This window comes from Hyperolius riggenbachi, chromosome 12 (genome assembly GCF_040937935.1).
Source record: "Hyperolius riggenbachi isolate aHypRig1 chromosome 12, aHypRig1.pri, whole genome shotgun sequence".
Classification (NCBI taxonomy): domain Eukaryota; kingdom Metazoa; phylum Chordata; class Amphibia; order Anura; family Hyperoliidae; genus Hyperolius; species Hyperolius riggenbachi.
Window position 1 is genome coordinate 215,825,357 of NC_090657.1, and position 23,714 is coordinate 215,849,070.

The window sequence follows — 23,714 nt, forward strand, 5'->3', positions numbered from 1 at the left end:
GGGGAGCGTGGCTTGTGCATTATACAGAGGTATAGCTGATGTATAGCGAGGGGAGCGTGGCTTGTGTATTATACAGAGGTATAGTGAGGGGAGCGTGGCTTGTGCATTATACAGAGGTATAGCTGATGTATAGCGAGGGAAGCGTGGCTTGTGTATTATACAGAGGTATAGCTGATTGTATAGCGAGGGGAGCGTGGCTTGTGTATTATACAGAGGTATAGCTGATTGTATAGCGAGGGAAGCGTGGCTTGTGTATTATACAGAGGTACAGCTCAGGTATAGCGAGGGGAGCGTGGCTTGTGTATTATACAGAGGTATAGCGAGGGGAGCGTGGCTTGTGTATTATACAGAAGTATAGCTCAGGTATAGCGAGGGGAGCGTGGCTTGTGTACAATACAGAGGTATAGCTCACGTATAGCGAGGGGAGCGTGGCTTATTTATTATACAGAGGTATAGCTGATTGTATAGCGAGGGAAGCGTGGCTTGTGTATTATAAAGAGGTATAGCTGATTGTATAGCGAGGGAAGCGTGGCTTGTGTATTATACAGAGGTATAGCGAGGGGAGCGTGGCTTGTGTACTATACAGAGGTATAGCTGATTGTATAGCGAGGGGAGCGTAGCTTGTGTATTATACAGAGGTATAGCTCACGTATAGCGAGGGGAGCGTGGCTTGTGTATTATACAGAGGTATAGCTGATGTATAGCGAGGGAAGCGTGGCTTGTGTATTATACAGAGGTATAGCTCAGGTATAGCGAGGGGAGCGTGGCTTGTGTATTATACAGAGGTACAGCTGATGTACAGCGAGGGGAGCGTGGCTTGTGTATTATACAGAGGTATAGCGAGGGAAGCGTGGCTTGTGTATTATACAGAGGTATAGCTCAGGCATAGCGAGGGAAGCGTGGCTTGTGTATTATACAGAGGTATAGCTGACGTACAGCGAGGGGAGCGTGGCTTGTGTATTATACAGAGGTATAGCGAGGGGAGCGTGGCTTGTGTATTATACAGAGGTATAGCTGATGTATAGCGAGGGGAGCGTGGCTTGTGTATTATACAGAGGTATAGCTGATTGTATAGCGAGGGGAGCGTGGCTTTTGTATTATACAGAGGTATAGCTCAGGCATAGCGAGGGGAGCGTGGCTTGTGTATTATACAGAGGTATAGCTGACGTACAGCGAGGGGAGCATGGCTTGTGTATTATAAAGAGGTATAGCTGATTGTATAGCGAGGAGAGCGTGGCTTGTGTATTATACAGAGGTACAGCTGATGTATAGCGAGGGGAGTGTGGCTTGTGTATTATACAGAGGTACAGCTCACGTATAGCAAGGGGTCGTGCCTTGTGTATTATACAGAGGTACAGCGAGGGAAGCACGGCTTGTGTATTGTACATAGGTACAGCTCATGTATAGCGAGGGGAGTGTGGCTAATGTATTATACAGAGGTATAGCGAGGGGAGCGTGGCTTGTGTATTATACAGAGGTATAGCTCACGTATAGCGAGGGGAGCGTGTATTGTACAGAGGTATAGCGAGGGGAGCGTGGCTTGTGTAGAATACAGAGGTATAGCTCACGTATAGCGAGGGGAGCGTGGCTTATGTATTATACAGAGGTACAGCTCAGGTATAGCGAGGGGAGCATGGCTTGTGTATTATACAGAGGTACAGCTCAGGTATAGCGAGGAGAGCGTGGCTTGTGTATTATACAGAGGTACAGCTCAGGTATAGCGAGGGGAGCGTGGCTTGTGTATTATACAGAGGTACAGCTCAGGTATAGCGAGGGGAGCGTGGCTTGTGTATTATACAGAGGTATAGCTGATTGTATAGCGAGGGGGGCGTGGCTTGTGTATTATACAGAGGTATAGCTGATTGTATAGCGAGGGGAGCGTGGCTTGTGTATTATACAGAGGTATAGCTGACGTATAGCGAGGGGAGCGTGTATTGTACAGAGGTATAGCGAGGGGAGCGTGGCTTGTGTATTGTACAGAGGTATAGCGAGGGGAGCGTGGCTTGTGTATTATACAGAGGTATAGCGAGGGGAGCGTGGCTTGTGTACTATACAGAGGTATAGCTGATTGTATAGCGAGGGGAGCGTGGCTTGTGTATTATACAGAGGTATAGCTGATTGTATAGCGACGGGAGCGTGGCTTGTGTATTATACAGAGGTACAGCTCAGGTATAGCGAGGAGAGCGTGGCTTGTGTATTATACAGAGGTACAGCTCAGGTATAGCGAGGGGAGCGTGGCTTGTGTATTATAGAGAGGTATAGCGAGGGGAGCGTGGCTTGTGTACTATACAGAGGTATAGCGAGGGGACCGTGGCTTGTGTATTATACAGAGGTATAGCGAGGGGAGCGTGGCTTGTGTATTATACAGAGGTATAGCTGATTGTATAGCGAGGAGAGCGTGGCTTGTGTATTATACAGAGGTATAGCTGACGTACAGCGAGGGGAGCGTGGCTTGTGTATTATACAGAGGTATAGCGAGGGGAGCGTGGCTTGTGTACTATACAGAGGTATAGCTGATTGTATAGCGAGGGGAGCGTGGCTTGTGTATCATACAGAGGTACAGCTCAGGTATAGCGAGGAGAGCGTGGCTTGTGTATTATACAGAGGTACAGCTCAGGTATAGCGAGGGGAGCGTGGCTTGTGTATTATACAGAGGTATAGCTGATTGTATAGCGAGGGAAGCGTGGCTTGTGTATTATACAGAGGTATAGCTGACGTACAGCGAGGGGAGCGTGGCTTGTGTATTATACAGAGGTATAGCGAGGGGAGCGTGGCTTGTGTATTATACAGAGGTATAGCTGATTGTATAGCGAGGGGAGCGTGGCTTGTATATTATACAGAAGTATAGCTCAGGTATAGCGAGGGGAGCGTGGCTTGTGTATTATACAGAGGTATAGCGAGGGGAGCGTGGCTTGTGTATTATACAGAGGTACGGCTCAGGTATAGCGAGGGAATCGTGGCTTGTGTATTATACAGAGGTATAGCTGACGTATAGCGAGGGGAGCGTGGCTTGTGTATTATACAGAGGTATAGCGAGGGAAACGTGGCTTGTGTATTATACAGAGGTATAGCTGATGTATAGCGAGGGGCGTGTGGCCTGTGTATTGTACAGAAGTACGACTCACGTATACCAAGGGGAGCATGGCTTGTGTATTATACAAAGCCACGCTCCCCTCGCTATACCTGAGCTGTACCTCTGTATAATACACAAGCGACGCTCCCCTCGCTATACCTGAGCTGTACCTCTGTATAATACACAAGCCACTCTCCCCTCGCTTTACATCAGCTGTACCTCTGTATAATACACAAGCCACGCTTCCCTCCCTATACATCAGCTATACCTCTGTATAATACATAAGCCACGCTCGCCTCGCTATACCTCTGTATAATACACAAGCCACGCTCCCCTCGCTATACATCAGCTATACCTCTGTATAATACACAAGCCACGCTTCCCTCGCTATACCTCTGTATAATACACAAGCCACGCTTCCCTCGCTATACGTCAGCTATACCTCTGTATAATACACAAACCACGCTCCCCTCGCTATACCTGAGCTATACCTCTGTATAATACACAAGCCACGCTCCCCTCGCTATACCTCTGTATAATACACAAGCCATTCTCCCCTCGCTATACATCAGCTATACCTCTGTATAATACACAAGCCCCGCTTCCCTCGCTATACATGAGCTGTACCTCTGTATAATACACAAGCCACGCTCCCCTCGCTATACAATCAGCTATACCTCTGTATAATACACAAGCCACGCTCCCCTCGCTATACCTGAGCTATACCTCTGTATAATACACAAGCCACACTCCCCTAGCTATACATCAGCTACACCTCTGTATAATACACAAGCCACGCTTCCCTCGCTATACATGAGCTGTACCTCTGTATAATACACAAGCCACGCTCCCCTCGCTATGCCTGAGCTATACCTCTGTATAATACACAAGCCACGCTCCCCTCGCTATACCTCTGTATAATACACAAGCCACGCTCCCTTCGCTATACATCAGCTATACCTCTGTATAATACACAAGCCACGCTACCCTCGCTACACATCAGCTATACCTCTGTATAATACACAAGCCACGCTTCCCTCGCTATACATGAGCTGTACCTCTATATAATACACAAGCCACGCTCTCCTCGCTATACCTCTGTATAATACACAAGCCACGCTTCCCTCGCTGTACGTCAGCTATACCTCTGTATAATACACAAGCCACGCTTCCCTCGCTATGCCTGAGCTATACCTCTGTATAATACACAAGCCACGCTTCCCTCGCTATACATGAGCTATACCTCTGTATAATACACAAGCCACGCTTCCCTCGCTATACCTGAGCTATACCTCTGTATAATACAAAAGCCACGCATCCCTCGCTATACATCAGCTATACCTCTGTATAACACACAAGCCACGCTCCCCTCGCTATACCTGAGCTGTACCTCTGTATAATACACAAGCCACGCCCCCTCGCTATACATCAGCTATACCTCTGTATAATACACAAGCCACGCCCCCCTCGCTATACATCAGCTATACCTCTGTATAATACACAAGCCACGCTCCCCTCGCTATACCTGAGCTATACCTCTGAATAATACACAAGCCACGCTTCCCTCGCTATACATCAGCTATACCTCTGTATAATACACAAGCCACGCTTCCCTCGCTATACATCAGCTGTACTTCTGTATAATACACAAGCCACGCTCCCCTCGCTATACCTCTGTATAATACACAAGCCACGCTTCCCTCGCTATACATCAGCTGTACCTCTGTATAATACACAAGCCACGCTTCCCTCGCTATACCTGAGCTATACCTCTGTATAATACACAAGCCATGCTCCCCTCGCTATACCTGAGCTATACCTCTGTATAATACACAAGCCATGCTCCCCTCGCTATACATGAGCTATACTTCTGTATAATACACAAGCCACGCTCCCCTCGCTATACCTGAGCTATACCTCTGTATAATACACAAGCCACGCTTCCCTCGCTATACATCAGCTGTACCTCTGTATAATACACAAGCCACGCTTCCCTCGCTATACCTGAGCTGTACCTCTGTATAATACACAAGCCACGCTCCCCTCGCTATACGTGAGCTATACCTCTGTATAATACACAAGCCACGCTACCCTCGCTACACATCAGCTATACCTCTGTATAATACACAAGCCACGCTTCCCTCGCTATACATGAGCTGTACCTCTATATAATACACAAGCCACGCTCTCCTCGCTATACCTCTGTATAATACACAAGCCACGCTTCCCTCGCTATACGTCAGCTATACCTCTGTATAATACACAAGCCACGCTCCCCTCGCTATACATCAGCGATACCTCTGTATAATACACAAGCCACGCTTCCCTCGCTATACATGAGCTGTACCTCTGTATAATACACAAGCCACGCTCCCCTCGCTATACAATCAGCTATACCTCTGTATAATACACAAGCCACGCTCCACCTCGCTATACCTGAGCTATACCTCTGTATAATACACAAGCCACACTCCCCTCGCTATACATCAGCTATACCTCTGTATAATACACAAGCCACGCTTCCCTCGCTATACATGAGCTGTACCTCTGTAAAATACACAAGCCACGCTCCCCTCGCTATGCCTGAGCTATACCTCTGTATAATACACAAGCCACGCTCCCCTCGCTATACATGAGCTGTACCTCTGTATAATACACAAGCCACGCTCTCCTCGCTATACATCAGCTATACCTCTGTATAATACACAAGCCACGCTTCCCTCGCTATACGTCAGCTATACCTCTGTATAATACACAAGCCACGCTCCCCTCGCTATACATCAGCTATACCTCTGTATAATACACAAGCCATTCTCCCCTCGCTATACATCAGCTATACCTCTGTAAAATACACAAGCCACGCTCCCCTCGCTATACAATCAGCTATACCTCTGTATAATACACAAGCCACGCTCCCCTCGCTATACCTGAGCTATACCTCTGTATAATACACAAGCCACACTCCCCTCGCTATGCCTGAGCGATACCTCTGTATAATACACAAGCCACGCTCCCCTCGCTATACCTCTGTATAATACACAAGCCACGCTCCCCTCGCTATACAATCAGCTATACCTCTGAATAATACACAAGCCACGCTTCCCTCGCTATACATCAGCTATACCTCTGTATAATACACAAGCCACGCTTCCCTCGCTATACATCAGCTGTACTTCTGTATAATACACAAGCCACGCTCCCCTCGCTATACCTCTGTATAATACACAAGCCACGCTTCCCTCGCTATACATGAGCTGTACCTCTGTATAATACACAAGCCATGCTCCCCTCGCTATACCTGAGCTATACCTCTGTATAATACACAAGCCACGCTCCCCTCGCTATGCCTGAGCGATATCTCTGTATAATACACAAGCCACGCTCCCCTCGCTATACCTCTGTATAATACACAAGCCACGCTCCCCTCGCTATACCTCTGTATAATACACAAGCCACGCACCCCTCGCTGTACGTCAGCTATACCTCTGTATAATACACAAGCCACGCTTCCCTCGCTATGCCTGAGCTATACCTCTGTATAATACACAAGCCACGCTTCCCTCGCTATACATGAGCTATACCTCTGTATAATACACAAGCCACGCTTCCCTCGCTATACCTGAGCTATACCTCTGTATAATACACAAGCCACGCATCCCTCGCTATACATCAGCTATACCTCTGTATAACACACAAGCCACGCTCCCCTCGCTATACCTGAGCTGTACCTCTGTATAATACACAAGCCACGCCCCCTCGCTATACATCAGCTATACCTCTGTATAATACACAAGCCACGCCCCCCTCGCTATACATCAGCTATACCTCTGTATAATACACAAACCACGCCCCCTCGCTATACAATCAGCTATACCTCTGTATAATACACAAGCCACGCTCCCCTCGCTATACCTGAGCTATACCTCTGAATAATACACAAGCTACGCTTCCCTCGCTATACATCAGCTATACCTCTGTATAATACACAAGCCACGCTTCCCTCGCTATACATCAGCTGTACTTCTGTATAATACACAAGCCACGCTCCCCTCGCTATACCTCTGTATAATACACAAGCCACGCTTCCCTCGCTATACATCAGCTGTACCTCTGTATAATACACAACCCACGCTTCCCTCGCTATACCTGAGCTATACCTCTGTATAATACACAAGCCACGCTCCCCTCGCTATACCTGAGCTATACCTCTGTATAATACACAAGCCATGCTCCCCTCGCTATACATGAGCTATACCTCTGTATAATACACAAGCCACGCTTCCCTCGCTATACATCAGCTATACCTCTGTATAATAAACAAGCCACGCTCCCCTAGCTATACCTGAGCTGTACCTCTGTATAACACACAAGCCACGCTCCCCTCGCTATACCTGAGCTGTACCTCTGTATAATACACAAGCCACGCCCCCTCGCTATACATCAGCTATACCTCTGTATAATACACAAGCCACGCCCCCCTCGCTATACATCAGCTATACCTCTGTATAATACACAAACCACGCCCCCTCGCTATACAATCAGCTATACCTCTGTATAATACACAAGCCACGCTCCCCTCGCTATACCTGAGCTATACCTCTGAATAATACACAAGCTACGCTTCCCTCGCTATACATCAGCTATACCTCTGTATAATACACAAGCCACGCTTCCCTCGCTATACATCAGCTGTACTTCTGTATAATACACAAGCCACGCTCCCCTCGCTATACCTCTGTATAATACACAAGCCACGCTTCCCTCGCTATACATCAGCTGTACCTCTGTATAATACACAACCCACGCTTCCCTCGCTATACCTGAGCTATACCTCTGTATAATACACAAGCCACGCTCCCCTCGCTATACCTGAGCTATACCTCTGTATAATACACAAGCCATGCTCCCCTCGCTATACATGAGCTATACCTCTGTATAATACACAAGCCACGCTTCCCTCGCTATACATCAGCTATACCTCTGTATAATAAACAAGCCACGCTCCCCTAGCTATACCTGAGCTGTACCTCTGTATAATACACAAGCCATGCTCCCCTCGCTATACATGAGCTATACTTCTGTATAATACACAAGCCACGCTCCCCTCGCTATACCTGAGCTATACCTCTGTATAATACACAAGCCACGCTTCCCTCGCTATACCTGAGCTATACCTCTGTATAATACACAAGCCACGCTTCCCTCGCTATACATCAGCTGTACCTCTGTATAATACACAAGCCACGCTTCCCTCGCTATACCTGAGCTATACCTCTGTATAATACACAAGCCATGCTCCCCTCGCTATACATGAGCTATACCTCTGTATAATACACAAGCCACGCTTCCCTCGCTATACATCAGCTATACCTCTGTATAATAAACAAGCCACGCTCCCCTAGCTATACCTGAGCTGTACCTCTGTATAATACACAAGCCACGCTCCCCTCGCTATACGTGAGCTGTACCTCTGTATAATAAACAAGCCATGCTCCCCTAGCTATACCTGAGCTATACCTCTGTATAATACACAAGCCACGCTCCCCTCGCTATACATGAGCTATACTTCTGTATAATACACAAGCCACGCTCCCCTCGCTATACCTAAGCTATACCTCTGTATAATAAACAAGCCACGCTCCCCTAGCTATACCTGAGCTGTACCTCTGTATAATACACAAGCCATGCTCCCCTCGCTATACCTGAGCTATACCTCTGTATAATAAACAAGCCACGCTCCCCTAGCTATACCTGAGCTGTACCTCTGTATAATACACAAGCCACGCTCCCCTCGCTATACATCAGCTATACCTCTGTATAATACACAAGCCACGCTCCCCTCGCTATACATCAGCTATACCTCTGTATAATACACAAGCCACGCTCCCCTAGCTATACCTGAGCTATACCTCTGTATAATACACAAGCCACACTCCCCTCGCTATGCCTGAGCGATACCTCTGTATAATACACAAGCCACGCTCCCCTCGCTATACCTCTGTATAATACACAAGCCACGCTCCCCTCGCTATACAATCAGCTATACCTCTGAATAATACACAAGCCACGCTTCCCTCGCTATACATCAGCTATACCTCTGTATAATACACAAGCCACGCTTCCCTCGCTATACATCAGCTGTACTTCTGTATAATACACAAGCCACGCTCCCCTCGCTATACCTCTGTATAATACACAAGCCACGCTTCCCTCGCTATACATGAGCTGTACCTCTGTATAATACACAAGCCATGCTCCCCTCGCTATACCTGAGCTATACCTCTGTATAATACACAAGCCACGCTCCCCTCGCTATGCCTGAGCGATATCTCTGTATAATACACAAGCCACGCTCCCCTCGCTATACCTCTGTATAATACACAAGCCACGCTCCCCTCGCTATACCTCTGTATAATACACAAGCCACGCTCCCCTCGCTGTACGTCAGCTATACCTCTGTATAATACACAAGCCACGCTTCCCTCGCTATGCCTGAGCTATACCTCTGTATAATACACAAGCCACGCTTCCCTCGCTATACATGAGCTATACCTCTGTATAATACACAAGCCACGCTTCCCTCGCTATACCTGAGCTATACCTCTGTATAATACACAAGCCACGCATCCCTCGCTATACATCAGCTATACCTCTGTATAACACACAAGCCACGCTCCCCTCGCTATACCTGAGCTGTACCTCTGTATAATACACAAGCCACGCCCCCTCGCTATACATCAGCTATACCTCTGTATAATACACAAGCCACGCCCCCCTCGCTATACATCAGCTATACCTCTGTATAATACACAAACCACGCCCCCTCGCTATACAATCAGCTATACCTCTGTATAATACACAAGCCACGCTCCCCTCGCTATACCTGAGCTATACCTCTGAATAATACACAAGCTACGCTTCCCTCGCTATACATCAGCTATACCTCTGTATAATACACAAGCCACGCTTCCCTCGCTATACATCAGCTGTACTTCTGTATAATACACAAGCCACGCTCCCCTCGCTATACCTCTGTATAATACACAAGCCACGCTTCCCTCGCTATACATCAGCTGTACCTCTGTATAATACACAACCCACGCTTCCCTCGCTATACCTGAGCTATACCTCTGTATAATACACAAGCCACGCTCCCCTCGCTATACCTGAGCTATACCTCTGTATAATACACAAGCCATGCTCCCCTCGCTATACATGAGCTATACCTCTGTATAATACACAAGCCACGCTTCCCTCGCTATACATCAGCTATACCTCTGTATAATAAACAAGCCACGCTCCCCTAGCTATACCTGAGCTGTACCTCTGTATAATACACAAGCCATGCTCCCCTCGCTATACATGAGCTATACTTCTGTATAATACACAAGCCACGCTCCCCTCGCTATACCTGAGCTATACCTCTGTATAATACACAAGCCACGCTTCCCTCGCTATACATCAGCTGTACCTCTGTATAATACACAAGCCACGCTTCCCTCGCTATACCTGAGCTATACCTCTGTATAATACACAAGCCATGCTCCCCTCGCTATACATGAGCTATACCTCTGTATAATACACAAGCCACGCTTCCCTCGCTATACATCAGCTATACCTCTGTATAATAAACAAGCCACGCTCCCCTAGCTATACCTGAGCTGTACCTCTGTATAATACACAAGCCACGCTCCCCTCGCTATACGTGAGCTGTACCTCTGTATAATAAACAAGCCATGCTCCCCTAGCTATACCTGAGCTATACCTCTGTATAATACACAAGCCACGCTCCCCTCGCTATACATGAGCTATACTTCTGTATAATACACAAGCCACGCTCCCCTCGCTATACCTAAGCTATACCTCTGTATAATAAACAAGCCACGCTCCCCTAGCTATACCTGAGCTGTACCTCTGTATAATACACAAGCCATGCTCCCCTCGCTATACCTGAGCTATACCTCTGTATAATAAACAAGCCACGCTCCCCTAGCTATACCTGAGCTGTACCTCTGTATAATACACAAGCCACGCTCCCCTCGCTATACATCAGCTATACCTCTGTATAATACACAAGCCACGCTCCCCTCGCTATACATCAGCTATACCTCTGTATAATACACAAGCCACGCTCCCCTAGCTATACCTGAGCTATACCTCTGTATAATAAACAAGCCACGCTTCCCTCGCTATACATCAGCTATACCCCTGTATAATACACAAGCCACGCTCCCCTAGCTATACCTCTGTATACACAAGCCACGCTTCCCTCGCTATACCTGAGCTATACCTCTGTATAATACACAAGCCACGCTCCCCTCGCTATACCACTGTATAATACACAAGCCATGCTCCCCTCGCTATACCTGAGCTATACCTCTGTATAATACACAAGCCACGCTCCCCTCGCTATACCTCTGTATAATACACAAGCCACGCTCCCCTCGCTATACATCAGCTATACCTCTGTATAATACACAAGCCACGCTCCCCTAGCTATACCTGAGCTATACCTCTGTATAATAAACAAGCCACGCTTCCCTCGCTATACATCAGCTATACCCCTGTATAATACACAAGCCACGCTCCCCTAGCTATACCTCTGTATACACAAGCCACGCTTCCCTCGCTATACCTGAGCTATACCTCTGTATAATACACAAGCCACGCTCCCCTCGCTATACCACTGTATAATACACAGGCCATGCTCCCCCCGCTATACCTCTGTATAATACACAAGCCACGCTCCCCTCGCTATACATCAGCTATACCTCTGTATAATACACAAGCCACGCTTCCCTCGCTATACAATCAGCTATACCTCTGTATAATACACAAGCTATGCTCCCCTCGCTATACGTGAGCTGTACCTCTGTATAATACACAAGCCACGCTCCCCTCGCTATACCTGAGCTATACCTCTGTATAATACACAACCCACGCTCCCCTCGCTATACCTGAGCTATACCTCTGTATAATACACAAGCCATGCTCCCCTCGCTATACATGAGCTATACTTCTGTATAATACACAAGCCACGCTCCCCTCGCTATACATCAGCTATACCTCTGTATAATACACAAGCCACGCTCCCCTAGCTATACCTGAGCTGTACCTCTGTATAATACACAAGCCACGCTTCCCTCGCTATACATCAGCTATACCTCTGTATAATAAACAAGCCACGCTCCCCTAGCTATACCTGAGCTGTACCTCTGTATAATACACAAGCCACGCTCCCCTCGCTATACCTGAGCTATACCTCTGTATAATACACAAGCCATGGTTCCCTCGCTATACATCAGCTATACCTCTGTATAATACACAAGCCACGCTCCCCTCGCTATACATCAGCTATACCTCTGTATAATACACAAACCACGCCCCCTCGCTATACCTCTGTATAATACACAAGCCACGCTTCCCTCGCTATACATCAGCTATACCTCTGTATAATACACAAGCCACGCTTCCCTCGCTATACATCAGCTATACCTCTGTATAATACACAAACCACGCTTCCCTCGCTATACAATCAGCTATACCTCTGTATAATACACAAGCTATGCTCCCCTCGCTATACGTGAGCTGTACCTCTGTATAATACACAAGCCACGCTTCCCTCGCTATACATCAGCTATACCTCTGTATAATACACAAGCCACGCTTCCCTCGCTATACAATCAGCTATACCTCTGTATAATACACAAGCTATGCTCCCCTCGCTATACGTGAGCTGTACCTCTGTATAATACACAAGCCACGCTCCCCTCGCTATACCTGAGCTATACCTCTGTATAATACACAAGCCACGCTCCCCTCGCTATACATCAGCTATACCTCTGTATAATACACAAGCCACGCTCCCCTCGCTATACCTGAGCTATACCTCTGTATAATACACAAGCCATGCTCCCCTCGCTATACATGAGCTATACTTCTGTATAATACACAAGCCACGCTCCCCTCGCTATACATCAGCTATACCTCTGTATAATACACAAGCCACGCTTCCCTCGCTATACATCAGCTATACCTCTGTATAATAAACAAGCCACGCTCCCCTAGCTATACCTGAGCTGTACCTCTGTATAATACACAAGCCACGCTTCCCTCGCTATACATCAGCTATACCTCTGTATAATAAACAAGCCACGCTCCCCTAGCTATACCTGAGCTGTACCTCTGTATAATACACAAGCCACGCTCCCCTCGCTATACCTGAGCTATACCTCTGTATAATACACAAGCCATGGTTCCCTCGCTATACATCAGCTATACCTCTGTATAATACACAAGCCACGCTCCCCTCGCTATACATCAGCTATACCTCTGTATAATACACAAACCACGCCCCTCGCTATACCTCTGTATAATACACAAGCCACGCTTCCCTCGCTATACAATCAGCTATACCTCTGTATAATACACAAGCCACGCTCCCCTCGCTATACGTGAGCTGTACCTCTGTATAATACACAAGCCACGCTCCCCTCGCTATACGTGAGCTGTACCTCTGTATAATACACAAGCCACGCTCCCCTCGCTATACATGAGCTATACTTCTGTATAATACACAAGCCACGCTCCCCTCGCTATACATCAGCTATACCTCTGTATAATACACAAGCCACGCTTCCCTCGCTATACATCAGCTTTACCTCTGTATTATAAACAAGCCACGCTCCCTAGCTATACCTGAGCTGTACCTCTGTATAATACACAAGCCACGCTCCCCTCGCTATACATGAGCTATACTTCTGTATAATACACAAGCCACGCTCCCCTCGCTATACATCAGCTATACCTCTGTATAATACACAAGCCACGCTCCCCTCGCTATACATCAGCTATACCTCTGTATAATACACAAGCCACGCTTCCCTCGCTATACATCAGCTATACCTCTGTATAATAAACAAGCCACGCTCCCCTAGCTATACCTGAGCTGTACCTCTGTATAATACACAAGCCACGCTCCCCTCGCTATACGTGAGCCCTACCTCTGTATAATACACAAGCCATGCTTCCCTCTGTATAATACACAAGCCATGGTCCCCTAGCTATACCTCTGTATAATACACAGGCCACGCTCCCTTTGCTATACATGAGCTATACCCTCTGTATAATACACAAGCCACGCTCCCCTAGCTATACCTCTGTAGGTACTTATACGTTAGCCGGGCGCATCCTCTAGGTGGCGACAAAACTCCACCAGAGTTACATCTTTCCCTACTATCCATGTCGGCCTGGAGGGGGAATAGTAATTAGCGCCACCTGCCGGATGCGCCCGGCTAACGGATAAGTACCCCTCTGTATAATACACAGGCCACGCTCCCTTTGCTATACGTGAGCTATACCTCAGTTCTAGGGAATACAAGAGGAGAAGACTTTCTATAGCGCTGCAAGAGACACTGGACTGTGTAATAATTTGCTGTTCAGCTTTAACAAAGAATGAAATAGCAGTTATGATTGTATTGACCTAATAGCCACCCCAGGAGGAGGTATAAACAGCACTGCCTGGCTATGCTGACAGGGCGGACTGTGGCTTGTGGTTGTATTTATGAGCAGACTAATGTATACACGAGTATGTACAGAGAACACCAGGCAGTGTAATGAGGCAGGTGAGCCCAGAATCTGCGCACAGCTCCGTCAGCATGTGTTTCCAATCAGGCTACAGCCAATAAAAGTGTTCAGAAAGTGCTACTTCAATGTGACCACATGACAGGAGCGTGTGCGCGGCCCGCCGGCTCCCCTATCTGGCATTCCTCAGTAATTACACTTCCCCACCCGCTCACTACCCACATGAAAGCACAGGCCTGCCCTCCCAATACTGTCAGATGTGGCCAGCCAATAAAGGACTGCTATAAATACTCCTGCCGCTTTGTGTCCTGCAGACAGAGACCCCCTTTAATGTGGCTTCTACAGGCTCCCCAGCTGAAGTCTTTGTTCTCAGATCTCATATTGACAAGTCATTTTCCTGCATGAAAGCGCCTGGCGGCCGGCCACCTCTATCTGCATTATATTACGCCCGGCGTGTGGTTCTTTGTGTCGCTTTATGAATAATATTTGCTCAGCAATCGCCTCTTTATAGGGCGGCTGGTTTCAATTATGTCCCTTCTCCACTGCAGAGGAATTCTCCGACTTCACCAATACTCAGCATCTCACAGCAGCGACTCCACGGCTCACATTCCTGCAGATATTTCTGATATCTTTTCCTAGGACAGCACTGAGGATGTGACACTATGACACAATGTACAGCTTGTTAATGGTAAACTAGCTGTCCAATCAAAATAACTCAACACACGGCTATTAATGTCAAAACTGCTGGCAACAAAAGTGAGTAAGTGAAGAATATCATGCCCAACGTGCCAATATTTTGTGTGCCCACCATTATTCTCCAGCACTGCCAAGCTCACTAAAAAAAATATCTAATTACCCAGGGCTTCCTCCAGCCCCTGGTAGCCGCCATGTCCCACACCGCAGCTGCGCTCTCAGCCGCCAGCCCTGGGTCCCCACTGGTGCAGAGGCCGACCTCACGAGGTCGTCCTCTACTGCTCCTGCGCGAGTACCGCTGACAATCAAGTCCACGTTGTCCGGAGTGTACTGCGCAGGCGCAGAACTAATGACTTGATTGACAGCTGGGCTCGCGCAGTACAGAACGACCTGGCGATGTCAGTCTCTGCACCGGAGGGGACCGGGGAGCCAGCAGCTGAGAACGGAGCTGCAGCGTGGGACATAGATGTTTTGATGGGACAGAAAATGTACACTTATACAAGCTGTACACTGACTGCTTTACATTGTATCATAGGAGATAATTCATCAATCAGCGGTAATATTACTGCAATACTACCTGCTCTTACACGTGGAATCAACCTTAAAGTGTCCTATCTTCAGCGTTGTCCCAGGAAAAGATATAATAAAAAATGTACTAAAATATCGGAGGTGTACTCACTTTTATGAGATATTGTAGCCCCCACCCAACACACACCCACTCACCAGTTTCACGCAGATGATGAATGGCGGCTTCGCCTCTGAAAAATGGAGTATTGGAATCTTTGGCTTTGGTCGCTTCTGAAACAAATGAGAAATAATAGCTGATATCAGGGATGTGTTCATTCGGAGGATAAAGGGGAGGTGCACTTTGCAGCTTCCATTTCATTTGTACTTCAGAAACAAAAACAAAAGACCGAGAGCCCAAATGGTGTTGTATTTCCAGGCAAAAAAGACACAATTAATTGAAATAAATATATACTCACAAACATGGGTTGCCCCTAGGCAACCACTCCATATGCAGGTGGGGAGAATTAGAACCTGACCCCACTCAGGTGTAAGATGTCGCTCTCTGTAGAGAAAATTAGGAAAAATCCTTGCCACCACAGGTCCCACACATCCCAAACACTTTTGAAGCCTTGCGCCAGAAGGAGATCTATTGGATTAATATCCTAAAAAGTCTCGTCCCTAACGGTCTAAACGAGGTATTGGAAAAGACATTTTAGACAAGAATATAAAGACTGTATTTATACCCAAACGAAATTAATCTATGCGTGCTATCAATTGCACACGATTGATGAATTTTTACTATATCTGTCCTCTCTTTTATCTGTTTTTACCCTTTTTTTTGATCTACTAAGAAAATAATGGTATTTGTTACTATAAATTTGTCATGCTATTGGTCAAATTAATTTTTATGTATTTACTCCGGTTTTATACATTTTTATATAATTTTTATATATTTCTTGCGATGATGTGATGTCTATGATTTTCTGCAATTATTTGTTTCTCTGTATATCCTTTGTATATCTTTTGTTCTCTTTTAATTTTTTATATAATTCTTATTTTATTTTTTACATTATTAATTGTCTTCTATTAATCATTCTTGGTGATAAATGTAAAGAATGGGATCTAAACGCCATAGTTCTATATAAATAGCAGTCCCTTAGCCCCACTTACATCCAAGAGGATCCAGACAATGTCTGCATCCGTCCGGCTATAAGTCCCCACCTACCTAGCTATCTTAATACTAATATATATGACTTTGAGTTCTAGCGCATAGAAACGCTCTAACGTTTCTTTGGCATTTATGCGCATATAGCACGAGTTTCCTTGTGGATACATGCGTCACTTTGGACGCCTGGGAAGCGTCAGTTGGCCGCATACGAACATTACGCTTGTTGCCCTCAATAGACCTAATCCAAGATGGCGCCGACATCCTCCAGCGCATGCGCGCTATACATCACTTCCGCCTAGCACAGCGGAAGGGGGATAGGACAATGTGGAGACGGCGTACTCCGCTCTTTTGGGCTATTTATAGTACCCAGTGCGCCTCGCTTCTTTACTGAGGCGCTCTAGTTCGTTTCAGACCCCCAATAGGTAAGTGCCTGTTTTAACTTAGTCCACACTGGACACTCTATTTAACAATGGATATACCCAACATTTTAGTGTTGTCCTAGCAATTGGTTTGCTTTAGCTAAGTCCTTTTGACATTTTGATTAAGCTCTACTATGTGGACACTGGAACCAATTGCTCATATGTGTCACGATATATATTTGGAACACCGCTTTCATGACGTGATGTATTTTTGGAACACTTGTCTCTATTGAGATTCAAATGATTTCCGTTGATTTTGTTTTTTTAGCTACAAACTTATACTGTGATTTACTTTCTATCTTGTGGAGCTGTGACTCCTGTATTGAACTGTCTAATTGATTACAAGCTCTTGGGGTCCTATATTTATATATGTCATTGTTTTATATCTCTTATAGCTTGTACTCCTTTTGATTGCCTGAGGAAGCGGGTTGACCCCGTGAAACGCGTAGCACTTGGGAGTACCAATAAATTGTTGCATTTTTTTGACCAAATATCGTGGTTTCATTGGCTTTTGGTCTGTTGAAAGGGTGGTGAGCACGTCTCCCCCCAAGTTTTTAACTTAGCATTTCTTTTACTCTTTTTGGCGCCTCTGGTCTTGATCCATTTCATTTGTGTTTAATTTGCATCTGAAAAACATTTGCTCTCAGCCACCCACTGAATGCAAAGCAATCAACAAAGCACTTAAAACACAGGAAAATAGGAAAATCTGAGTTTAGAAAAGAGAATGCAAAGCAAACACAGAACACTCAGTCATAATTCAAAAAATGCACTGGCCAAATTGCAGATCAGATGAAAAAAATAAAAAAAAACAGCATTGCTGTACAGAAAACCAAAATACTTTGCTGCAGTACTCAGAAATACAAAAAGGATGATTTTATATTTATAAAGTGCCAACATGCTGCGCAATGAGCTGCCTACACATCATACAATCTCATCGTACAAACGTGCTACGTCTAACGCGTACACAGCATGGGGTCAGTTCACAGAGATGTTTCACGATCGTGATAAATGGCTGTACATGTACTGATGGCAAAATCCGCACAACTCCTGCAATTCATATTGGTTTCCATTTCAATCTGCATCCTGCTAAGAAATACCAATGATGATAGTGAGCAGCACAAATTACTTATTTCCAACCATAGCAACAGTTCTCTGACTACAGTGATAGGAGTACTGTTGCCATGACACAGTCCATATGTTCCATTTTGCTGCACGTATATGTTCAGCATGTTCTATGCCATTACAGGGCCTGTTTAAGCTTTACACAGCAGCCACTGCCCTCCCCATATAGAGATCTGTATTCCTGCAGAGACTGTACAGCTCTATAAACACTGATACTCTGTGATCTAATGCATAGCCTGACGCTATATATACTGGGGTCTCTGATCATCAAGGATCCAAACACTTTGTCAGCAAGGACCCTATAGGGATCAGCCAATCACAAACCCATCGTTCTGTGTCACTAGATTCTCGCTATAGCAAACTGATATGCTAAACATTCGGGTATAGTGAAGTAAGTGTCCTGGTCCCGATCAAGCCCCATTATAAGCAGCGCCTGGTATACTAAACTCTGATATAATAGAACTTTTGCTATAGTAAACCTGTTTTTTGGACCATGCATTTTTTCTGTATCTAGCTATAGTGGAAAGTGGGCAGGCGCATGCATCATAATACACTGACCATACAGGGGGACACAGGAAAAGCCATTGGCTGTTGCTTTGCCTCCCTACGTGGTCAGTGTAATGATTGGATGATCCCATGTCACCTGCCTGTGTTTCCCTATGTGGTCAGTGTAATGATTGGCTGTTCCTGTGTCCCCCTACATGGCCAGTATAATGACTGGTTCTTGTGCCCCCCTATGTGGTCAGTGTACGTCAGAGACCCATGAGCTGTGGCCACTGGGCAGGGCTGGCAGCCACTTGTAACCCACTCGCTATTTGCACACTACTCTGGGCCTGAGAAGAGCTTAAAAGCACCAGTCGGTGAGACCTATACTTCCTGCATAAGCTGCTGCCTGATTACTGAGGAAATTGCCTATTCTCTGTGACTTGCTTGTGCATGGCTGCAACGCTACAATATCATCCAGGCTGCATAGAATTGTGGCCAGAACAGCACACGATCAGTAATGTCTCTGCATTAACTGGTGATGTCTGTGCATTTTCATCTAGTGTAGACACTGTCTTGTATACAGTAACTCAGAGCCTGACAAGTCTGTAATGGGCTCTCTAACCTCATCTCTTATTCTCACAGATTCACATTATGTATTTATATAGCACTGACATCTTCTGCGGCACTTTACAGAGTACATAGTCATGTCACTGACAATCCTCAGAGGAACTCACAATCTAATCCTACCATAGTCCTATTCTAATGTCTTACCATATTATTATTATTATGTATTTATATAGCACTGACTTCTTCTGCAGCACTTTACAGAGTACATAGTCATGTCACTGACTGTCCTCATAGGAGCTCACAGTCTAATACCAACCATAATCATAGCCTCATGTCCTAATTATTATTAAGTATTTATAAAGCACTGACATCCTCTGCAGCACTTCACAGAGTACATAGTTATGCCACTGACTGTCCTCATAGGAGCTCACAATCTAATCCTACCATAGTCATAGTCTAATGTCCTAATTATTATTAAGTATTTATATAGCAATGACATCTTCAGCAGCACTTTACAAAGTACGTAGTTACGTTACTCACTGTCCTCAGAAGAGCTCACAATCTAATCCTACCATAATAATATGGTAGGACATTACACTATGACTATGGTAGGATTAGATTGTGAGCACTTCTGAGGACAGTCAGTAACATGGCTATGTATTTTGTAAAGTGCTGCAGATGATGTCAGTGCTATATAAATACATAATAATATGGTAGGTCATTAGACTATGACTATGGTAGGATTCAATTGTGAGCTCCTATGAGGACAGTTAGTGACATGCCTATGTACTCTCTAATGTGCTGCTGAAGATGTCAGTGCTATATAAATAATAATAATAATTAGGACATGAGCCTATGATTGTGGTGTGTATTAGGTTGTGAGCTCCTAAGAGGACTGCAGAAGATGCCAGTGCTATATAAATACATAATATTAATATGGTAGGACATTACACTATGACTATGTATTTACACTCACCTAAAGGACTATTAGGAACACCTGTTCAATTTCTCATTAATGCAATTATCTAATCAACCAATCACATGGCAATTGCTTCAATGCATTTAGGGGTGTGGTCCTGGTCAAGACAATCTCCTGAACTCCAAACTGAATGTCAGAATGGGAAAGAAAGGTGGTTTAAGCAATTTTGAGCGTGGCATGGTTGTTGGTGCCAGATGGGCCGGTCTGAGTATTTCACAATCTGCTCAGTTACTGGGATTTTCATGCACAACCATTTCTAGGGTTTACAAAGAATGGTGTGAAAAGGGAAAAACATCCAGTATGCGGCAGTCCTGTGGGCGAAAATGCCTTGTTGATGCTAGAGGTCAGAGGAGAATGGGCCGACTGATTCAAGCTGATAGAAGAGCAAAGTTGACTGAAATAACCACTCGTTACAACCGAGGTATGCAGCAAAGCATTTGTGAAGCCACAACACGCGCAACCTTGAATGAGGCGGATGGGCTACGAAAGCAGAAGACCCCACCGGGTACCACTCATCTCCACTACAAATAGGAAAAAGAGGCTACAATTTGCATGAGCTCACCAAAATTTTACAATTGAAGCCTGGAAAAATGTTGCCTGGTCTGATGAGTCTCAATAGTCAGAATTTGGCGTAGACAGAAAGAAAACATGGATCTATTATGCCTTGTTGGTAGTGGTGTAATGGTGGTGGTGTAATGGTGTAGGGGATGATTTCTTGGCACACTTTAGTCCCCTTGGTGCCAATTGGGCATCATTTAAATGCCACGGGCTTACCTGAGCATTGTTTCTGACCATGTCCATCCCTTCATGACCACCATGTACCTATCCTCTGATGGTTACTTCCAGCAGGATAATGCACCATGTCACATAGCTCGAATAATTTCAAATTAGTTTCTTGAACATGACAATGAGTTCACTGTACTAAAATGGCCCCCACAGTCACCAGATCTCAACCCAATAGAGCATCATTGGGATGTGATGGAACGGGAGCTTCGTGCCCTGGATGTGCATCCCACAAATCTCCATCAACTGCAAGATGCTATCCTATCAATATGGGCCAACATTTCTAAAGAATGCTTTTAGCACCTTGTTGAATCAATGCCACGTAGAATTAAGGCAGTTCTGACGACGAAAGGGGGTCAAACACAGTATTAGTATGGTGTTCCTAATAATCCTTTAGGTGAGTGTATATAGCACTGACATCTTCTGCAGCACATTACAGAGCACATTGTCATGTCAATGACTGTCCTCAGAGAAGAGCTCACAATCTAATCCTACCATAGTCATAATGTAATGTCCAACCATATTATTATTATGTATTTATATAGCACTGGCATCTCCTGCAGCACTTTACAGAGTACATAGTCATGTCACTGTCTATAATCTAATAGTCCTGTACAGAATACAATATTTAAAGTTTAACTCCAGCCAAAACTTATTTCATAGCTGTAGAAAAACAGGAACATCTAGCGTTAAAGGTGGCCATACACTGGCCCGATTCGCCGCCGTTTCGACAGCAGATTCGATCACTGGGATCGAATCTGCTGCCAATCGTTCGCGCTACACGCTGAATTTCGATCCTTTTCGTCTGATCCCGTCGATCGCTCCGTGCGGAAAATTAGCGTCGATCGCCCGCAGGTAGGGAGCGCGTCGCTAGTGGCGTTCGAGTACCCGACGACCGACGCAATAGAGCCGCATACATTACCTGCTCCGCCGGCACGTCTACGCCCGGTCACCGCTGCTCCGTGTCCGTGCTGGTCTCCGGCATGCTTCAGTTCCTCCGGCCCGGCAGGAAGTTTAAACAGTAGAGGGCGCTCTACTGTTTAAACTTCCTGCCGGGCAGGAAGAAGTAAAGCATGCCGGACCCGGAGACCAGAGCGGAGAAGACAGCGGAGAAATGGGGACTGGAGTCGCGCCGGCGGAGCAGGTAATGTATGCGGGCATGCGGGCGGGGGGAGCGGCGGCAGCACCACCACCACCACAGATTGTGAACGGTTTCAGGCTGAAATCGGTTTACAATCTGTTTGCAGTAAAGGTAGCCATACGATCCCTCTCTGATCAGATAGGGATCTGTCAGTTGGTCGAATCTGATGGCAAATCGACCAGTGTATGGCTACCGAAATAAATCCTTCCCTTCTTGCAATGTCACCAGGGGACAGAAAGTGAAAAGACATGTCCTGTGGGGACGCACACAGAACACCAAGACTCACATGCTGCCTACTTCACACAGGATGTCCGGCTATACTCACCTCAGACTCCTCATACGTGTAGAAACCCTTCACGATCTTATTTTTGTCAACATCACAAAAGGCCACAACCTGAAGAGACAAAAAGAAAGCTCTGCAGAGTGAATATCAGAGGGAGATACAACATTCACATTTATCTGCTAAGAATGCCTGTGCCATATACTACTACAGGAGAGGTTAGGAATGCCTGAAGAGTGGAGTCTCACCTGGAACAAGCATGCAACCAGTGGAGTCTCACCTGGAACAAGCATGCAGCCAGCGGAGTCACACCTGGAACAAGCATGCAGCCAGCGGAGTCACACCTGGAACAAGCATGCAGCCAGCGGAGTCTCACCTGGAACAAGCATGCAGCCAGCGGAGTCTCACCTGGAACAAGCATGCAGCCAGCGGAGTCACACCTGGAACAAGCATGCAGCCAGCGGAGTCACCCCTGGAAGAAGCATGCAGCCAGCAGAGTCACCCCTGGAACAAGCATGCAGCCAGCGGAGTCACACCTGGAACAAGCATGCAGCCAGTGAAGTCACACCTGGAACAAGCATGCATCCAGCAGAGTCACACCTGGAACAAGCATGCAGCCAACAGAGTCAAACCTGGAACAAGCATGCATCCAGCAGAGTCTCACCTGGAACAAGCATGCAGCCAGCGGAGTCACACCTGGAACAAGCATGCAGCCAGCGGAGTCTCACCTGGAACAAGCATGCAGCCAGCGGAGTCACACCTGGAACAAGCATGCAGCCAGCGGAGTCACCCCTGGAACAAGCATGCAGCCAGCAGAGTCACCCCTGGAACAAGCATGCAGCCAGCGGAGTCACACCTGGAACAAGCATGCAGCCAGTGAAGTCACACCTGGAACAAGCATGCATCCAGCAGA

At 46.2% G+C, this 23,714-nt stretch overlaps 1 protein-coding gene across 5 annotated transcripts in view; it reads right to left on the minus strand.

The window, feature by feature from the left end:
- The window catches only part of B3GNTL1 (UDP-GlcNAc:betaGal beta-1,3-N-acetylglucosaminyltransferase like 1), a 928,550-nt gene that overhangs the window by 15,360 nt on the left and 889,476 nt on the right, over positions 1–23,714 (minus strand). For all 5 annotated transcript variants that reach the window (XM_068262529.1, XM_068262527.1, XM_068262525.1 and 2 more), the window contains 2 exons: positions 22,847–22,915; positions 16,073–16,147 (listed from right to left, as the gene is read on the minus strand). In XM_068262529.1, coding sequence (XP_068118630.1) covers positions 16,073–16,147; positions 22,847–22,915 — 144 coding nt within the window. The remainder of the gene's footprint in view (positions 1–16,072; positions 16,148–22,846; positions 22,916–23,714) is intronic.